Source organism: Chelonoidis abingdonii, chromosome 4 (genome assembly GCF_003597395.2).
Source record: "Chelonoidis abingdonii isolate Lonesome George chromosome 4, CheloAbing_2.0, whole genome shotgun sequence".
NCBI classification, from domain to species: domain Eukaryota; kingdom Metazoa; phylum Chordata; order Testudines; family Testudinidae; genus Chelonoidis; species Chelonoidis abingdonii.
In genome coordinates this window covers 111,483,562-111,502,647 of record NC_133772.1, presented here as the reverse complement: position 1 = coordinate 111,502,647, position 19,086 = coordinate 111,483,562, and the positions used below count along the sequence as shown (strand labels likewise).

Genomic DNA, 19,086 nt, shown 5'->3' with positions numbered 1-19,086 from the left:
GCATTTTCTGTTGGAAAAATCATTAGCTGGAAAATTCCTGACCAGCTCTCATGATAATCACATAGCAACCAGCTTGCCTCTCCTATCCCTCAGCCCATCACCTTCCAGAGACTGAAAGAAATGGACTTTGCAATGCGTTTAGGAGATGGAAGCAAGCTCCAAAGCTGATGGGCTTTCACAGAAAACACTCTAACAGTCCTTTAAATCAAAGGATCTTCAGCTTGGGCATCTTTGTTTGATCACAGCTATGGCAGTATCATATGGGGAGAGAAGATATGACAAGTAATCCAGACCCAAACCATTTAGGGGTCTGCAGCTTTCAACCCCACTATGAAATCAACAGGGAGTCAGTGCAGCTAGGGAGCATCAGTGACATGTGCTCTCAGCATGAAACTGCTTTGCAACCAGAGGCCACATTCTGCACTCAATCTCACTGTTCACAGAAATCAGGATGTAGCACCCATGCAGAGGACAGTACAGTAGCATGTTGCTACTTTAGCTCCCCATGTAAAGTGTGCAAAGCAGACAGGTTAGAAATGCTTATAATGAAGTCATTAATTTTTCAGATTGGGAAACTAAATCACAGAGGGGTGAAGTGATTTGTCCAAGGCCATAAGGGTGTCAGTGTTAGAACTGAGTACAGGATCTACCTGCAGTATCTATCTAGATTCTTATGCCATGCACATCATTATGCTATCTGCGTCTCCAGTCCCAATTCTGTGCTCGAGCTATCAGACAGCATCTCTCTCTGACATCACAGTCACAAAAAAGATGACCTGTGCTAGCAGGTAATGTAACAGGTTAGACCAAAACACACATCACAAATACATCACACGGGTGCACACAAACGTGCACATGTATATTAAGAAGCCTGGATGGTGATTTAAATTCTCTCAATAGTTATCAAATCTAGTGAATGAAATAAACCTGCAGGATGAATAAGGCTTTTGGAAACCTGTTGGCTGTTTGCTATTGCTACTGATTTATAGAGAGCCTCTGTCTCTTCCCTCCTACTGCCCCCATCACACTTGAGAGCTCATTCTCCTTTTGCTCAACATGTCCTGCAGCAAAGCCTTCTTTGATCCTGCAATCTGCATATTGCCCTGGCTTCCAAGCAGGCCCCACTTCCAATCTGATCCCCTTCTCTGCCTCTGCCCCTCATCTCCCCGATGGAATAAAAGCCTCAGTCTCAACTGCATTAGATCGAGCTCTGCAACTCAGATGAATAAGAGCATTTTCGTGCCCTAACTGCCAGACCAGCCGATGGAGAGAGGGATGTGAAGCTGCCTGGAATGGGCTGATGACAGGGTGAGAGAAATCCCCACTTTTTCCTTCTCCCCATCTGTTACATGTTACAATTAGGGAGCAGTCAACAAGGCTGCTGCACTCAGGGGGTTTCTCTATGCTGTAGGATGAAATCAGCTGACAATTTACACAGGCTGGTTGAGTCTCTGATTACTCTGTCTCTTTCCTCTTCACTTTCTCTCATTCTTTCTGAAATCTCCACCGCTGCTGGTCTTTCGCCATCTCTCCTGATCTATTCTGGCTGGTAGTTTACTCAGGTAAGGTAAAGACTGCCTTCTCGTCTCCTAGAGGGTTAACCTTCTACTCTCTTTCTATACAAAGATTCCCTGGTGCACACTTCCCCTCCCCCAGAGTCCCTCCTTTAGCATTGATTGCCCAAATGTTCAGAACTGAAATACCAAGAATGGATCAACAGAGGGACAACACTCAGTGCTGCAAGGCAAGATGTATGTAAAAGTTCACATCCAACCCATGAAAACTGCAATGACAAGCCACAGAAATATTGCATATGAACATCTGGGGGTTCCATAGTGGTACACCTCTACCCTGATATAACGCGACCCAGTGTAACACAAATTCGGATATAACGCGGTAAAGCAGTGCTCTGGCGGGCGGGGCTGCGCCACTATTGGCTAAGAGAAAGACAACGGCGCTGCTTGTCAACAGCTAACAACTCCCAGTGCACAAGCCCTCCTCCACCAGTGAGCAATCAGAGGCGTGGGCAGGTACAGGACGCACCAGCCAGCCCAAGATGGCCGGGAGTGGAGTCCTCTAGGTAACAGCCCTTCAGCCCCTGGCGGCAAGGCACCGGCACAAGCGAGCGGACCCATCTCTACCTGCAGAGAGCTCGTTATTTTGCCACCACGTTGGATACGCTTCCGGAGCGGCCACCCACAGGGCCAGCCTCACCCGGCTCCCACACGTACCGGCAATCTGGGGCAATGGCAGCAGGGCACAGCAGAAGGGCACAGCGGGAGAGACATGAGAGCCGCCGCGCAGCACCCTGCCCAAGCCTCGTCCCACCCCACAGGGCCTAGCTCCCCATCAAGGAGTTAGGCTGCACGGTGCCTGCTGCCCACATAGCAAAGGCCATGGCTGGTGGCCCTCAGGAGGGAGGCAGGACCAAAGAGCCACCTTACCCAGCAGGGAGGGGATTGAGGACAGACAGAGCCCTTGCGTGGGGGATCACCAGGGGCGGGAAAACAGGACTTCCCTGTTCCTTGCCTAGAGCGAGATTGCAGCAAACAGCCGGGGGTTAGTCGCTGGGTAACTCAGACTCGCTGCAGTCACAGCTGCTGCTGTGCTGGCCCCTCAGCCTAGAGTAGGGGTTGTAAGAGCTCTGAAAACTAGCTGGGGACCAGAGAGCTGGGGATCAGTGTCTGTCAATTGAAGGCCAAAGCAAGTTCGATATAACGCGGTTTCACATATAACTCGGTAAGATTTTTTGGCTCCCAAGGACCACGTTATATGGGGGTAGAGGTCTACATGTTTTCTATATGGTCTAATGAGAGAGGACAAGCCAAGCAGAGGGAGATGGACCGTGTCAGTCTGGAGAAATGGAGAGTGTTAATTTCCAGGGAGCGTAACAGTAAGGAGAGATGCCTGGGATCAGGGAGACCAGAGACAGAAATAGACTATCCGCAGAGACCCATGGAGGATTGTTCCCTGCACTGCTCTGTCCAGTCCAGATCCCAGCATCCCCAGCATGTGTGATCAGGTATGAGGGAACCACTCACTGAATACAAATAAAACATGTGTCCTTCCCACATACATAATTAATTAATTTAATCAGAGTCAAAGGTATCTTTGGAGTAAATTCAATACACTTTCCATTGCAGGGTGAATGATGCTGTCCATCTTTTCAATTGGGGGGTGGAGGGGAATGTATGCACAGCGTGTCTATGTATGTGTGCTTATACTGGTGCATGTGTATGAATGTATCTGTGTGTATGGCAGCCTGCCTGTAAGTGTCTGTTTATTTGTCTTTTTGCATGGTATAGCTGTGTACATGTACACATGTGTGCTGCTGTTGGTACACGCTACTGATCCTGCAGGTATATACAATTCTGTGTAACTGTGTGTGTGTGCAGTATGTAATAGGTGTACATATGTGTGCACATGCAGGTACGCATGCAGGTATATCTGGCTATATGTTTGTGTCTGTGTCCATGCTTGCACACATTTGGGGATTGTGGTGCATGCGTTTGCTGTTTATGCTGAAATGTCGAGGCTGAAATTTTCAAAACCACTTAAGGAATTTGCAACTCTGACTGAGACTAAACAGAAATCGGGTGTCCAACCCCCCAAGGCATCTGAAAATCTCCATCTAAATCTTCAGAACCATGCGCTGTGGTTCTGCTGAGAAGGGAAGGGCATCAGCATGTCTCCATATTTGCGTGCACTATACAGCATCTCCATGAGGCCTGCAGTGCTTCAGAACTTAATGGATGCAAACAGGATTGACAGGTTTCTGTGAAAACCTCTTTTCCTGGAGCACTGTTGTTCTCCCTGCAAGGTGCATAACATTATTAACAAGGCCTCAGCCCTATCCTCATGCCCTCAGCAGGCACGGATTCTGCTCTCCAGATGAGCCTGTGCCAAACAAATACCCTCCCAGACAGGAGCGGCGCCAGAGTTTCTGGCGCCTTAGGCAGAATTTGGGGGGCGGCATTTTGTGTGCTCCCCACGGGGCGCACGGGAGCTTCCGGTTCCTCTCCCGTCACGCCACTGAAGAAGGACCCTCCGCCGACAGCGGCAGTCATTGAGCTGCTCAATGGCCTGCCGCTGTTTTCCATGGCATGTCCGCAGAGGGTCCTTCTTTGGTGGCGCGACGGGAGCGGAACCGGAAGCTCCTGTGCGCCCCGTGGGGAGCGCACAAAATGCTGCCCCCCGAATCCTGGTGCTCTAGGCGACCGCCTAGGGTCGCCTAATGGAAGCGCCGACCCTGCTCCCAGAGTAAACCCCACCCTCCTGCCAGCTACAAATCAATGGGTAACTCCAGAGTGGGGAGGGGTGTTGCCTCTTCACTGCAAAACTGGAGAACTGCTTGGAATTACATTTCCTGCAGCAACTGTCTGAAAACAACGTTGCCACGTTTGATGATACTGTTGCCAGCTGGGAACCTAGAAAGCTTCCCAGACTCACAAAGTATAAGGGCTTTGGGTCACATCAAGGGGTGGAAGTGGGGGAGGGGTGGGGAAGGCTTGGCAGAGCTGTGCTTGGGAGCACAGGATAGATAATGTGTGTTTTTGTTGTTTTTCCTTCTCTCCTTTAAAGTGCCATAGGAGTACAAGAGCTTCTGCAACCACAGGAACCCAGCCCCCCATGGATGTGTGAGCCTCCTCTCCCACCACACTGTACCTTGAATTGTCCTTTTGAAGAAGGCTTTGCATGCCTCACAGGAGGCCACGCCATAGTGGTAGCCAGACGCAATGTCCCCGCACACCAGGCACAGCCTCTTGGGGATGGCATTGAGCATGTACTCGCACTTGGTGGGCGAGTCCTCCATGATGGCGCTGGCACAGTCGTCGTAGCGCTTACGGCAGGATCCGCCACCAATTCCCACGCCGTTGAACATGGGTGGCGAGTCCAGGCCATTCGAGTGGCCACCCATGGTGATGCCGTAGCCACCACTAGCGTCAGAGGAGCCGCTAGGACTATGATGGCTGATGGCATCAATGCCAGAAGATGGGCTGGACGGCTCAGTCTTAATGAAGGATCCGCAGCTAGAGGTGAGATGCCGCTCCTCTGTGGACATTCTGCCAAGCAGCCTGTAGTAAGAGAGCACAGAAACTTATCAGTCCACAGAAATATCAGGAGGGGTTCAGTCACCACAAAGTCCATCCCATTCCCACCTTTGGTCCAGTTCAACCCACTCCCTTTGACTTCCTAAAGGACGTCAATTTGTTAAGAGCTGCCTTCCTACTCTCCACCAACCTGAGCACTATGGTAATTTTTGTAGGTCACCTTTTCAGACAGTCTCAAATTTCAGTGAACAATCTGTTGAAGTGGCTATGTTGTTAGCAGTGCCAACTGGTCATAATCTATCCAGAGCAGGAGTTCACTACCATGGAGGATAGGTGAAAATCATGAACTGAGCAGGTCTGTAGTGGTGTCAGACGAGGTGCAGGATCCCTCAATCAGGGATTCCCAGCCACTGCTCTAGACAAACAGAGTTTACTAGCAGATTCCATACTAGGACATGAACAAGAGAGGACTCCTTCCGTTTGTAAATTCCCTTGCAGTAAAGTAAAAGGAGTTGTTATGCCCACTGTTTTCTTTTTCACCTTTTTCTTTTTTTCTTAAAGACTTGGCAATCCTCTCTAGAAGAGAGGCTTCAGAAGCTGACAGATAACTGTTTGTATAAGTTTCCTCCAGCTTCCTCATCTCTCCTCAGTTTAATTACAGGGACTTTTTGCTGAGAGAAAGATGCACAGGATTGCCATACAAGATGAGACTAGTGCGCCATCTAGTCCAGGGTCCTGTTTCTTACACGGGCCAGTACCAGATGCATCAGCGGAGAGTGCAAGAAACCCTGAAGTGGGCATTTTGGGACTAATCTGTCCATTGCTAAAGTTTGGCCCAAACTGTCATCAGTTAGGGATTGCCTTATTCCTTGAAGCAGAAAGGTTTATATTCCATCTCAACTGTTTAGACACAAACAAAACAACCTCATCTATAGTAACTATGGATATTTTCGTTAGCCATACACGTCTGATCTTTTTTTGAATCCCACTAAACTGTCGGCCTCCATGATGTGCTGTGGCAGTGAGTTCCACAGGTTAATTGTGCACTTTGTGAAAAATTATTTCCTTGTATTAGCATTAAATTTTCTGCCTTTCAATCAGGGCCAGCTCCAGCTTTTTTGCTGCCTCAAGCGGCAGGGGGAAAGAAAAAAAACACGGTTGAGCTCCAGCCAAAGTGGCACTGAAGAAGAAGAGACAGAGTGAAGGACCCACCGCTGAAGTGCTGCCCAAGACCCAGACATGCTGCCCCAATACCAGACGGAGTGCCCCTTTCTATTGACCGCCCTAGGCACCTGTTTCCTTTGCTGGTGCCTGGAGCCAGCCCTGCTTTCAATTTCACTAAAAAACCCTTTATTCTTGTGTTATGAGAGGGTGAAGAGGAGTGCGCAATCTACCTTCACTATGTCATTCATTAGTTGGTGTATCTTTGTCATTTCCTCACTAATTCATTTCCTCACTACCTTTTCAATCTTTCTTCATACAGAAGTCTTTCCAGGCCTTTCAAAGGTCTTATTAGCCACCTCTGAACCACCTCCATTTCTGCTATATTTGTTTTTAGAGAGGGTGACCAGAACTGAATTCAATGATCCAGATCCAGAGCTGATGTAAATCAGCATAACTACATTGAAATCAATTCTCCAGCTGAAGGTGTAGCCCAGCATTCTAGGTAAGGATGAATCTCAAACTCATAGACAGACATTATAATATTTTCTGTGTTATTTTTCATCCCATTTACTATACCTTCTACCATTGTTTGGTTTTTTTAAACCATTGCTAAATACTGAGCAGAGATTTTCATTGAGTTGTCCACAACGATGCTTAAGTCTTTTTTCTGAGTTATTACAGTTAATTTAGAACCCATTGTTGGGATTCCCTCTGAGACCTTTTCCACTTAGCTTATCCAGAACACCTCGTCCAGTTCTGGGAGAACACTTCATCCAGTTCTCTGAGATCCAAAAACTCAGTTCAAGTCCCTTTCACCACTTAGGTTTGTACCCTATGCTCACGCTGGCCAGGGCCAGCCACAGGGGTTTAGAAACAGAGTGATACTACAATTCCAAATCAGGTCACGCACTACACAGTTTAGATACATTTTTCCTAGCTACTAACATCCATATTTCTTGATCTGATTGGTTTGGCCATCACACAGAGCACGTAAGGACCAATTTCCTTTATGTCCTTCACCTTATTTACCTTTCAAGCTTACCAGTTCAGGGTGTCCCCACTTATCTCAAATAGCCTGAAAATACCATCTCCAGCACACAGTCTGTCACTCCCTTGTTTACAGCTTAAGCTTACACTCAAATCACGCTATATGCAAGTTTACTCATGTCCAGCAAGATCTATGCCTACATCCATCAACGTGTATGAAAAATTGAATGATTCCTTCCAACGTACATCCTACATTTGTCAACGATTCATTTCATGTGCCATTGTGCTACCCATTTACTCAGCTTTGTTAGGCCCCTCTGGAGTTCATCATAGTCTTCTCTGGTCTTGAATAATCTAAATAACTAACTCTGTCATCTGCAAATTTTGCCAACTCACTGCTCTCCACAACGCAAGTATTAACCTTCGGGCACTCATTGTTAACCTTCCTTTGCCATGCTGAAAATTAATCAGTTATTCCTACCCTTTGTTTTCTGCCTTAGACACTTTTTAGTCCATACTAGTACTTAACTTCTCACCCCAGGACTACTGAGTTCCCCCTCTTGTGAAGGAATTTGTCAAAAGCTTTTTCAAAATCCAAATAAATGATAGCAATTGGTTGTCCTGTATGCACTAATTTGTTGACATGCCCAAAGAATTCTAATTGATCGGTGATGCATGATTTTCCTTTGTGGAAGCTCTACTGATTTCTGGTTGCCATGCCCTAATCATCCAGGAATTTTATTGTTCTGTTTCTAATTTCAGCCCACGTACCTGGTAAATGTACCACCATCCTGCCGTCAGAAGGTCAAACCCATCAGAGACAACAGGACAGAGCTTCTCTCATGTACCAAAATTAGAGTATGCATGAGTAGGTGAGTACTTATTCCAATGTGTATGTGCTGCTACACACTGGAGATGCAGCAGCTTTATGATCCTGTATCCTCATAGCCTCATTCTAACCAAGTCTCTCCTAATTTTCCCCCATCTACTCTCTATTTAGCCCAATATTATGTTTCATCTTGTACCTCCCCCCAACTAGATCTGCAAACAACTCTGTTACCTATTGAGATGTCTGACCTCAAGCGTGTGAGCAGGCATTTCCCATCCCTGGCCTGATGGGCTTCTCTATGCCAGGGTTAGTAAAGAGGAACCCAACTATTGGTCCCACTCAGAGACGAGATCTGAAAAGTTAAGGACAACCCAAGCTTCACCCAGTAGATGGTTACAATGGACTAAGGTCCACCAACAGTTTGCAAACATGTAGCTGACTGCAGCTGCATTCATCTTTAGTAGAAAGGGCCAGTTACAGCAACCACAGATCTCAGCATGCAAAGCTGCCTGTCTGTTTTGGTCAAAATACAGCTTTGCACGCTGAGACCCACCTCTAGCTTCCGTGGCCACATCTCTGTATTAAAGACGAAAGCTGTGGTCACACTGCTGAAAGCTGCCGGCTTCACTCTATCTGACCACCACTGCCAAAGCAGTCCAGATGCAGCCCTGATCTGAAGAGCAGCTGGCACAATACCACCAGGTTAGGGTCACAACGGAAGGCAGAGACACCAAAAAACAATGTTGATTGCCCTTTATTGCACAAAGGAGCTCACAGGTGAGAACAGGCTGTGTCACAACACCGGATGGAGGGACTGATGCTGTGCACACAGGCAAGGCCACCACACTATGTTGGAGATTACGAAAAAGATCAGACTGGGATGTGAGCCACATTCCCAGATTCAAACAGGTGAATTAGAATCCCAGCCTCTTTTGTTTAAGATGACTAATTCACCTGCTCAAGGGGAAGGAAGACAAAGGAAGGCAAATTTACTGCTGGGGGAATTCTGCACCAAAAAATTAAAAATTCTGCACCAAAAAATTAAAAATTTTGTGCACAATATTTTAAAGCTCTGCAAAATTCTGCATATTTTATTTGTTAAAATAACACAGTATAATCACTGTGGTTTCAATTATTTTGGTAATTTATTTAAACTACAATCCAATGGATGAAGAATGGGAGTGGGCAGCATTGGAAGAAATCCCACAAATCCCCTCGAGTCGTAACATAGCTAGTATTGACCCTTTACTTCTAATTGTTAGTCAACAAATATATGCAGCCATATGCTCAGTGTTCCATCATAGGCGACTGAAGAGCAAGCGAGGGCTGGGGACTCAAACTCACAATGTATATTGGCTACTGACCATCTCCAGAAAGGTTAGTAGCAAACAGTTTATGGAGCACATTTTGATAGGAAATTTTTTCAGTCCAAAAATTTAGACCTGTTCTAATCACTAACGCACCATAAGTATTTATGAGGCCACACTGTCCTTTACGATAAGGCTCCTTTAGACCACTCTGACAATGTAAAGAAGCCTTAAATTTTTACACCAGTTTTATACTCCTAGGAGAATTCACTAAGAACAATTGGAATAATTCACTAAGCAGGCAAGCTGCTACATTCTGCTCTGCCTGAGGGGACTTGCCTACCTCCCCAGAAACACCCCAAAGCCCTGCCCCTCCATGCTGAATATGCCGCAATAGTGAGCGAGAGGGACAGAGTGTTTCTCTCTCTCAAACACATGACTGCCCAGTCCTCCCATCCTCATGGTGATTTATGTCTCTGCTGGCTGCTCCAGGTGCCCAAACTGACCTGCCTGCACTGCAGGGAAGAGCGTGTGACCACTTTTGCAACTTCCCTTTGCTTCCCCATTAGAAGTCATTTTTCTGTGGGGAAGCAAAGAAATCTGCGAGGCCATGAATTCTGCGCACGTGCAGTCACACAGAATTCCCCCAGGAATACAAATTGGACCCTTCAATGACTTGGGAAAAGGATACTGAAAGCTGATAAATTAAGGGTCTGGGAGAATAAAAGCCAAACACAGAAATGAAATACAACCAGGCTAGCGTACTCCATGGTCAGGCACCAAACACCCCTAATGGAAGACAGACAGCATCAAGGGCTAACAAAACAGATGGAGAATACTCTGATATTGTGTCTGAGCTGGTAGCTACCCACATCCTGTGAAGAGCACATTCCACATGAATCATTTAGGAAACATATTCACCCTGCTGCAACACACAGTCTAATGGTAACTTTCAAAAATATAAAGCAAATCCCATTAGAAGGAATAGAGTTGTGACTGTTAGGAGCACAGTACTAGTGTGACTTCCCTATAATAGTTCAAGAAAATCCAGATATACGCTCTCTGGCTGAGATTCAGGAACATTTAGAAGCATCTTCTACTTTATTTCCATACTGAGTCTTCGCATATTAACAATGGCTTTTAAGTGACGTTTCACCTAGGAACGCCCATGTCTGGGCCAATTGTAACTCAGCCCAGAGGTGACTCTAGTTTGCAGCCACTTCTCAAAATCATAATCCCTGACAGTCAAATGTGTATTTTAAGGACTGACAAACCTGGAGACTGAAGGCCTCTGTTTATCCCTAGCATAGGCAGGCCATGAATAGAGGCAGGGTGAGCTTCCCTATATGCTGACCCATCAATGTGCTGTCTTCTTGTGCTAAGGAGTGTGAGGGGAGCTCAGTCTCCTTGGCCCAGTTCAGTTCTTTGACTCAGTGCTGAGACCAACACACAGAGGCCAGATAGTGCTACCTGTGATGGTGGTTTTTGAGATATTGACACAAGTCCTCTAGGATCTAGACTGAGGCCTCCCCAACCCATTTCAAGTGGGACACCAACAAGCCAATATATAATAATAAGTAATCACTACTGACTAGGCCAGATTTGCATCAGTGACCTGGAATAAAAGGCTGCATGTCCCATTGAGAAACAGAATTGGCGATCAGGACATCTTTGTTCATTACTGAGCTTATCTTTTTATTTTTTGCTCTATGGAACAATTTGTGCATCCCATCACAGCCGAGGATTAGCACTATTCTGGGTCTCCCAAGAAGCTCCACGTGCTGAGCAAAGCCTGACAAATTCTGACCTTCCATAGGTTCCACGAACACTGCTAACAAAAAATCCCCCTTTTGACCAGGAATGTTTGTTATTTTTAAGCTGACTCAAAGTGATAGTAGCAAAATGCACAAAATGAGGCAAAATTTGGGAAAGTCGATGCAACTTGACAGCATTCTGAACAGCAGAAATAACTGCAAAACATTTCCACCTGTCCTGCAAGTTCACAAAGTGAACAGCAGCTATTTGCTTGACTCTGGTTATCTTATTGGGAATGTAAAAGGAGAGAGACTTGATCCAATTCTCCTCTGAGCTGGCACAGGAAGCTCCGTTACTGTTTCTGTGCCCATGTAACAAGCTTAGAGGTTTTAAACGTTTCGTTCTTTTCACCTTTCCAAATCATAGGTCATTCCCTCTAATCCCTTTAGCATCTTTGTTGTCCTTCTCTGGATTCTCTCCAATTTGCCTGTCTTTCCTGTAGTGAGGCGTCCAGACCTGTGTGCAGAACTTCAAGTGCAATCATGCCAGGGCTCCGTGGAGAGGGACTATCTCTTCCCTGGCCGTGCAGTACAGCATTGGCTTTTCTAGCCATTGGATCATACAGTAGGCTGCTATCACGGTAACCACTAACCCAGTAGTTCTCAACTAGGGGGCCTCAAGCAGGTTTCAGGGGGCCCATCAAGCAGGTCAGCATTAGACTCACTGGGGACCAGGGCAAAAAGCTGAAGTTCCATCGTATGGGGCTGAAGCCCAGGTCCCTGAGACCCGCCACCCGGGGCTGAAGCTGATGCCTGAGTAATGTAGTTCATGGGGACCCCTATGGCATGGGGCCTCAGGCAATTGCCCTGCTTGCCACCCCCTAACACTGGCCCTGGCTTTTATATGCACAACATCAGTTATTGTGGCACAGGTGGGACGTGGAGTTTTTATAGCATGTTGGGGCGGGGGGCGGGCTCAGAAGGAAAAAGGTTGAGAACCTCTGCACTAACCCACCCTGGTCTTTTTGAACATAACGGCTTTAGTCACCTTGCTCCCATTAGCACAGGGGATTCTCCCTGCTACAAGGGCACTCTCTGCCATTTTTGGCCTCATGTTTCTAATTTCTGTCCATTTTACCAAAACCCCTCTAACACAGCTTCCTCACTTGCTTGGTATGTGTTTCCAGGACCTTCCAGCTTGGGAACTGTCTGTGAATATAATAACTTGTGCCTTTCACATACACTTCCAGGACCTTTTGAACATTTCAGCCCTAGCATGATAAAGAACTTCTCTCACCCCTCCCTTTATAGCTTGTCAGCCAGTCTGCGATCCATTTCACAGGATTTGCATCCAAACCAATTTGATTTAATTTCCCTAATAAGATCTTGCATGTCTCCATGTCAAATGTCTGAGTGAAGTCAGACAGTCTATCCACAGTATTGCCTTTGCCCGCTAATTATCTAATTGTATCAAGAACAGCTATTGTCTGTTGAACTTCTTTCATAAACCCGTTACTGTTTATTGCTCATGATGCTGTTAGCCTCTATACCCCCAATCCTGCCCTCAGACTCGTGTGCACAAATCCCACTGACTTTGGATGGAGCTGCACAGAGATTTAGATGAGGGCAGAACTGGGCTCTGGAAGCTTACAGATTCCATCTATTAATATTGGTTGCATTATCTTCCTAGGCAGTGATGTTAAGTTAATGGGAGTTAAGAATTCTCCCAGTTCTCTTCCAGCTTTTCTCCTGCCTTTCATCCTCCCCCTCTTCCCTGAAATGGCTAGATTGCTAATGGCTCAACACACTCTTAAGAGCAATGTTAGAGCTGGAAAGGCTGCTAGACAGACAGTGCTAGAGAAGTCAAAGTATTCTCTCTATAACATTAAGGTAGTGAATACTGCCCGTTAACACACCCTTAACAGAATTTTTGAGTTCAAAAATAATACCTAAATGGCAAAAACTCAGGATATGTGCACTTAAAGCTTCCACACCATTTTTTGGCACGTTATTCATGGTGACGTTTGTAAGAAATCACCCTTTCCCCCACCCCCATCCCCATCCCCGCACATACAGCTGTGGAACACCAGACTTCTTCCTGCAAAAGGCCAACATTTTCCAATCTCCAGTAACACACTCTTACTTAGGCCAATGGAGGATCAGTGGAACAAAGACAGATCCCTACCCCCTGGCACAAACTCTATGCCAGTGTGAGACAGCTGGCACAATATCTGGCTTCATGTTATAGGGGAGCTCTCGTCCACCAGAGAGATTTTCTGTTGGCTACTTTTGGCCAGAATCCAGCTACTCTCTGCTACCTGAGCAGCACAAAGTGGCGGTACCAGAACCAAGAATCTGGCGCCAACTTTCCACCTCCTGCCAACAACACCAAGAAGGCGGGGCTTGGAAGCTACAGGAAACAATTTTGCTCAACTTCTCCAGTGGCTGAGTCTTCACCACATGGACAAATGAACAGTGAGGAGGCAGTGGCATCTCACCGCCCAAGCCTAATACTAGACTCCAACTTCCTGTAAGGGAGCAGGACACGGTTGTTGGAAGTTCTGACCTATAGGCCAGGCCTCTCACCAAGGCCTTGTGCCCAAGTCATGTATAAACTGACCTAAAGTGGTCGAGATTTCCAAGACCAAGATTTAAATCATGGTTAAAAAGGACAAACACTGAACCATTTCCCATAAGAAACTGCAGACATTTGTGGGGGTGGGAGAATTGGTAGTAGGAATATTCTCTCAGGTGTTTCTGAAGTTGGGGTGTCAGGATTGCTACCTACTTGCAGAGTTTTCTCTGTTCTTGATAATCTGGCAGTGCAAAGAGTCAAAAAGGGGCCTTTTCACTGGTTCTCACTATGGAATCTGGATTCTAAACTATATGAAATCTTGATATATTAATCCCTAAACTCTGCCATAAAGTTTGTAACTTCTGCAAGCAATATACTAGTAGAGCCTCTAACTTCCATGTGCCTATGGCTATGCTGGTGGAATTTACCACTTTTGTAAAGCCTCAGGGTACGTCTACACTACAGGATTATTCCAATTTTACATAAACTGGTTTTGTAAAACAGATTGTATAAAGTCGAGTGCACGTGGCCACACAAAGCACAATAATTTGGTGGTGTGTGTTAATGTACAAAGGCTAGCGTCGACTTCTGGAGCGTTGCACTGTGGGTAGCTATCCCATAGCTATCCCATAGTTCCCGCAGTCTCCCCCGCCCATTGGAATTATGTGGAATTTTGGTGAATCCTCCAATGCATGATGGTGCAAACCATCGGTCGTGGGTTTGATTCTGGGAAATTCTCAACCTCATTCCTCACTTCCTCCGTGAAAGCAATGGCACAACTCATTTGTGCCCTTTTTTTCTTCTTCCTGCGATTGCACCGGCAGATGCCATTAGCAATGGCAACCCCATCGAGGCCCCGTTTGCTTTTTGTCAGCTGGTCCCTGTATGTGTACTAGGATGCCGCCTGACAGAGGCAGGCTCTACTGCAGTGCTACAAGGACAACAGCAACGGGTCATTTGCCTTTGCAAGTGTAGCAGAGACGGTACCAGTGTTCTGTTACCATCTGCTGCTGTTCATGGGTGCTCCTGGCTGCCTTCACTGAGGTTGGCGGGGGGCGCAAAAGACAAAAATGGGAATGACCCCGGGTGTTTCCCTTCTTGTATGTTGTATCTAAAAATAGATCAGTCCTGCCTTGAATATGGGAGTTCCATTCCACTTAGTTGCCGTTAGTTGTTTCCTGTGAGAGAGTAAAACGAGACACAATTGTGGTCCAGAGTTCAACATTGAATGAGTCCACAGGCTGCCTCCATGTCAGATGCCCACAGAAAAATGATGAAGCTGCATGCCATTTTCTAGAGAAAGAGCCCCTGCAGACAAACCCCATCTGTGCCCTTCCTCCTGACCACCACAACCCTTTCTGGGCAATACGCTGTTGCAGGGGTCCAATTTGGTGATGATGAAGTAATAAAGAAGGCAAGGAATAAGAACACTGATCTCTTTTGACTCAAAGTCAGACTATGGAGACTTATAGTCAAGTACTTGTAGGCAAGCATCGAATTGATTATTTTGAGACATGAGTAGGCTGGCACGTCCATTGGTCCATCCCTTTTTCTCCGATAGCTCCAATGAATTATGTTTACCAGTGAGCACGATTGAGTCATTCACAGAGTGTGTGTGCGAGCGAGGGCTATGTAGCAGAAGTTCTCTCAGCATTTTTCTATTTGTCAAGCCCAGCATTCCCTCTGAGGCTCTCTTTCTTTGCCTTTATTAATTCGATATTTTGTCTTAACTCCATGGCCAGTAACAGAATCTTTTCGTTCTACACCACCTCATGGGTCTGGCAACATTTGGAGAGTCTAGGTTGGACGTGGTGGAAGAGAATCGTAGTTTTGAGTTGCAGACTTTGCGGGCACCAGGAGTGTGCTGACTCACTATCCAGTGACTCCGTTATTGTGTTGTCCTGCTCTGCCAGAAAGAGCAAGGACGAGGATGGGAGCCTCCTTCCTCGTAGAAATTTTCTTGGCACGTATAGCCTGTCCTTTCCTTCAGTTTGAGAGTCGCGGTGTTGTATATGTGGGGCTGTTAGTAATATGATCAAAATTGTAGTGATTTCCGATGTTTTGAATTACTTAATTCTGCTGCGGTGGACTGAGCCTTGTCTGTCCCTACTTGTTCTGGGATGTCAATGTGCAAAGGTCACTTTGGTTCTCTCGAATACATGCAAGGTTAATGCGGTTCAAGTACGGTTTATTTGTTCTTTTGAGGTGTAGCGGAAAAATAGTTCATGGATGGACCAAAGTAACAGATGATTCCTTTGGATCTGGCTATAAATATGAAGCTAGTTTCTTCAAGGGTCTCGCTGGTATTGAGTGTGTTTTACCATTGTCAAAAAAGTGACAGTGGTAAGGGTTCATTGGAAAGGGATAGATAGAAACGAGAAATATCATATATCCTCTATATAATCTATGGCACACCACATCTTGAATACTGTGTGGCAGATATGGTCACCTTCATCTCTAAAATAGGTATCATGGAACATTAGAAAAGATTAGAAAGGAAACAAAAAGTATCTAGAGGTCATTGCATATGGCTTCCATGTGGAGAGATAACAGGAAAAGCCTACGAACTTTTGATTTCATTCTTTTGCCCAGCGTGGAGCTCTGATCAGCACGGGTGGCGATGCAGCTCCAAATCCAAAAAGAGCTCCAGCATGGACCGTACGAGAGATACTGATCTAAATCGCTGTATAGGGAGACAAATCTGTTCTATCAGAGCTCTGTTACAGAAGAATGAAATGCCAAAGCATTTGAAAAAAATCTCCAGGCTATGTACAGAGTCCACAGCACAATGCCGTGACAAGTGTATGAAAGTGAAAGAATCAAATGGAGTTCATGGAGGAAGGGAGGGGGGACTGAGGACTCCAGCTATCCACAGTCCCTGCAGTCTCTGAAAAGCATTTGCATTCTTGGCTGAGCTCCCAAGCCTTGTAGGGTCAAACACATTGTCTGGGTGGTTCAGGTATATCTCGTCAATTTACTCCCCCTCCCCCCCGTGAAAGAAAAAGGAAAAAATCGTTTCTTAACTTCTTTATATGTCACCATAATGTCTACTGCATGCTGCTGGTAGACGCGGCGGGCACTGAACAGAGCATCCTCTCCCTCCCTCTCTGGTGGCAGACGGTACAGTGCAGTAGGACTGGTAGCCGTCCTCGTTCGTATCCCGTGAGTGCTCCTGGCTGGCTCAGTCAGCCAGGGGCACCTGGTAAAAATAGGAATGACTCCCGGTCATATCCTGGCAGATGTACAGAACGGCTGGTAACTGTCCTCATCATAGCAACTGGGGGCTGAACTCCATCAGCCCCGCCCCCCCTTCACGTGTAAAAAAAGATTCTGTACTGCCTGGACTATCATAGGCACGGGGATGCTGGCTCCTTTCCCCCCCACCATTTAATGTCCTCCTGGACTATCATAACAGCTGGAGGCTGCCTCCCTCTCATTTATCTCACTTAAAAGTCAGTGTTTCTTATTCCTGCCTTTCTTATTACTTCATCACACAAATGGGGGGACCCTGCAACAGTAGCCCAGAAGGGTTGGGGAGGAGGGAAGCAACAGATGGGGTTGTTGCAGGGGCTCTTCTTAGAATGGCATGCAGCTCATCATTTCTGTGGGATCTGACATGGAGCAGCTGTGCCTCTGGTTCTCTGGTACACTGGTCTCTAGTACACTTGCCCCATATTCTAGGCAGGACTGACTCTATTTTTAGATACAACATAAAGAGGAATCACCCGGGGGTCATTCCCATTTGCTTTGCGCCCCGGCCAACCTCAGTGAGGTCAGCCAGGAGCCACCTGACAGCACAGATGGTACAGAACAACTGGTAACCCGTCTCTGCTACCTTGCAAAGGCAAATGACGCTGCTGTGTAGCAACTGCAGTACCGCCTCTGTCAGCGGCATCCAGTACACATACAGTGACAGTGACAAAAAGCAAAACGGGCTGCCATGGTGCCATGCTGATGGGCATCTGCCAGGGCAATCCAGGGAAAAAGGGCACAAAATGATGTCTGCCATTGCTTTCACGGAGGAGAGGAATGAGTGATTGACATTTACCCGAATCACCCACGACGCTGTTTTTGCACCATCATGATTGGGATCTCAACCCAAAATATCCAATGGGCGGGGAGACTGCGGAACTATGGGTAGCTATGGGATAGCTACCCACAGTGCAACGCTCCAGAAAGTCGACGCTAGCTTTGTACATTAACAACACCACCAAATTATTGTGCTTTGTGTGGCCACGTCACTCGACTTTATACAATCTGTTTACAAAACCAGTTTATGTAAAATTGAATAATCTGTAGTGTAGACGTACCCTGAGGCTTACAAAAGTGGTAAATTCCACCAGCATAGCCATAGGCACATGGAAGTTAGAGGCTCTACTAGTATTTGCTTGCAGAAGTTACAAACTTTTATGGCAGAGTTTAGGGATTAATATATCAAGATTTCATATAGTTAGAATCCAGATTCCATAGTGAGAACCAGTGAAAAGGCCCTTTTTGACTCTTTGCACTGCCAGATTATCCAGAACAGAGAAATCTGCAAGTAGGTAGCAATCCTGACACCCCAACTTCAGAAACACCTGAGAGAAATATTCCTACTACCAATTCTCCCCCCCCACAAATGTCTGCAGTTTCTTATGGGAAATTGTTCAGTGTTGTTCCTTTTTAACCATGATTTAAATCTTGGTCTTGGAATCTCGACCACTTTAGGTCAGTTTATACATGATTGGGCACAAGGCCTTGGTGAGAGGCCCTGGCCTATAGGTCAGAACTTCCAACAACCGTGTCCTGCCCTTACAGGAAGTGGAGTCTAGTATTGGCTGGGCGGTGAAGATGCACTGCCTCCTCACTGTTCATTGTTGCCATGTGGTGAAGACTCAGCCACTGGATGAAGATGAGCAAAATTGTTCTGTAGCTTCCAAGCCCGCTTCTTGGTGTTGTTGGCAGGAGGTGGAAAGTTGGCGCCAGATTTCTGTTCTTGTACCGCCACTTTGTGCTGCTCAGGTAGCAGAGAGTAGCTGGATTCTGGCCAAAAGTAGCCAACAGAAAATCTCTTCTGGTGGACGGAGCTCCCCCTATAACATGAAGCCAGATATTGTGCAGCTGTCTCACACTGGCATAGAGTTTGTGCCGGGGTAGGGATCTGTCTTTGTTCCACTGATCCTCATTGGCCTAAGTAAGAGTGTGTTACTGGAGATTGGAAAATGTTGGCCTTTGTGCAGGAAGAAGCTGGTGTTCCACAGCTGTATGTGCGGGGATGGGGATGGGGGTGGTGGGAAAGGGTGATTTCTTTACAAACGTCACCATGGGATAACGTCGCCCAAAATTGTGTTTTTGGTGTGTGGGTTTTTTTTTTTTTTGCGCTCTATGTGTGGATAGTGTCTCTCTCTTAAGTGCTGCATTATCCTGAGGTTTTGCCATT

The 19,086-nt window shown here is 46.4% G+C and overlaps 1 protein-coding gene across 2 annotated transcripts in view; it reads right to left on the bottom strand.

The window, feature by feature from the left end:
• Positions 1-19,086, bottom strand: part of ESRRB (estrogen related receptor beta) — a 175,715-nt gene that overhangs the window by 56,736 nt on the left and 99,893 nt on the right. For both annotated transcript variants that reach the window (XM_032802045.2, XM_075065579.1), the window contains exon 2: positions 4,666-5,075. In XM_032802045.2, coding sequence (XP_032657936.1) covers positions 4,666-5,075 — 410 coding nt within the window. The remainder of the gene's footprint in view (positions 1-4,665; positions 5,076-19,086) is intronic.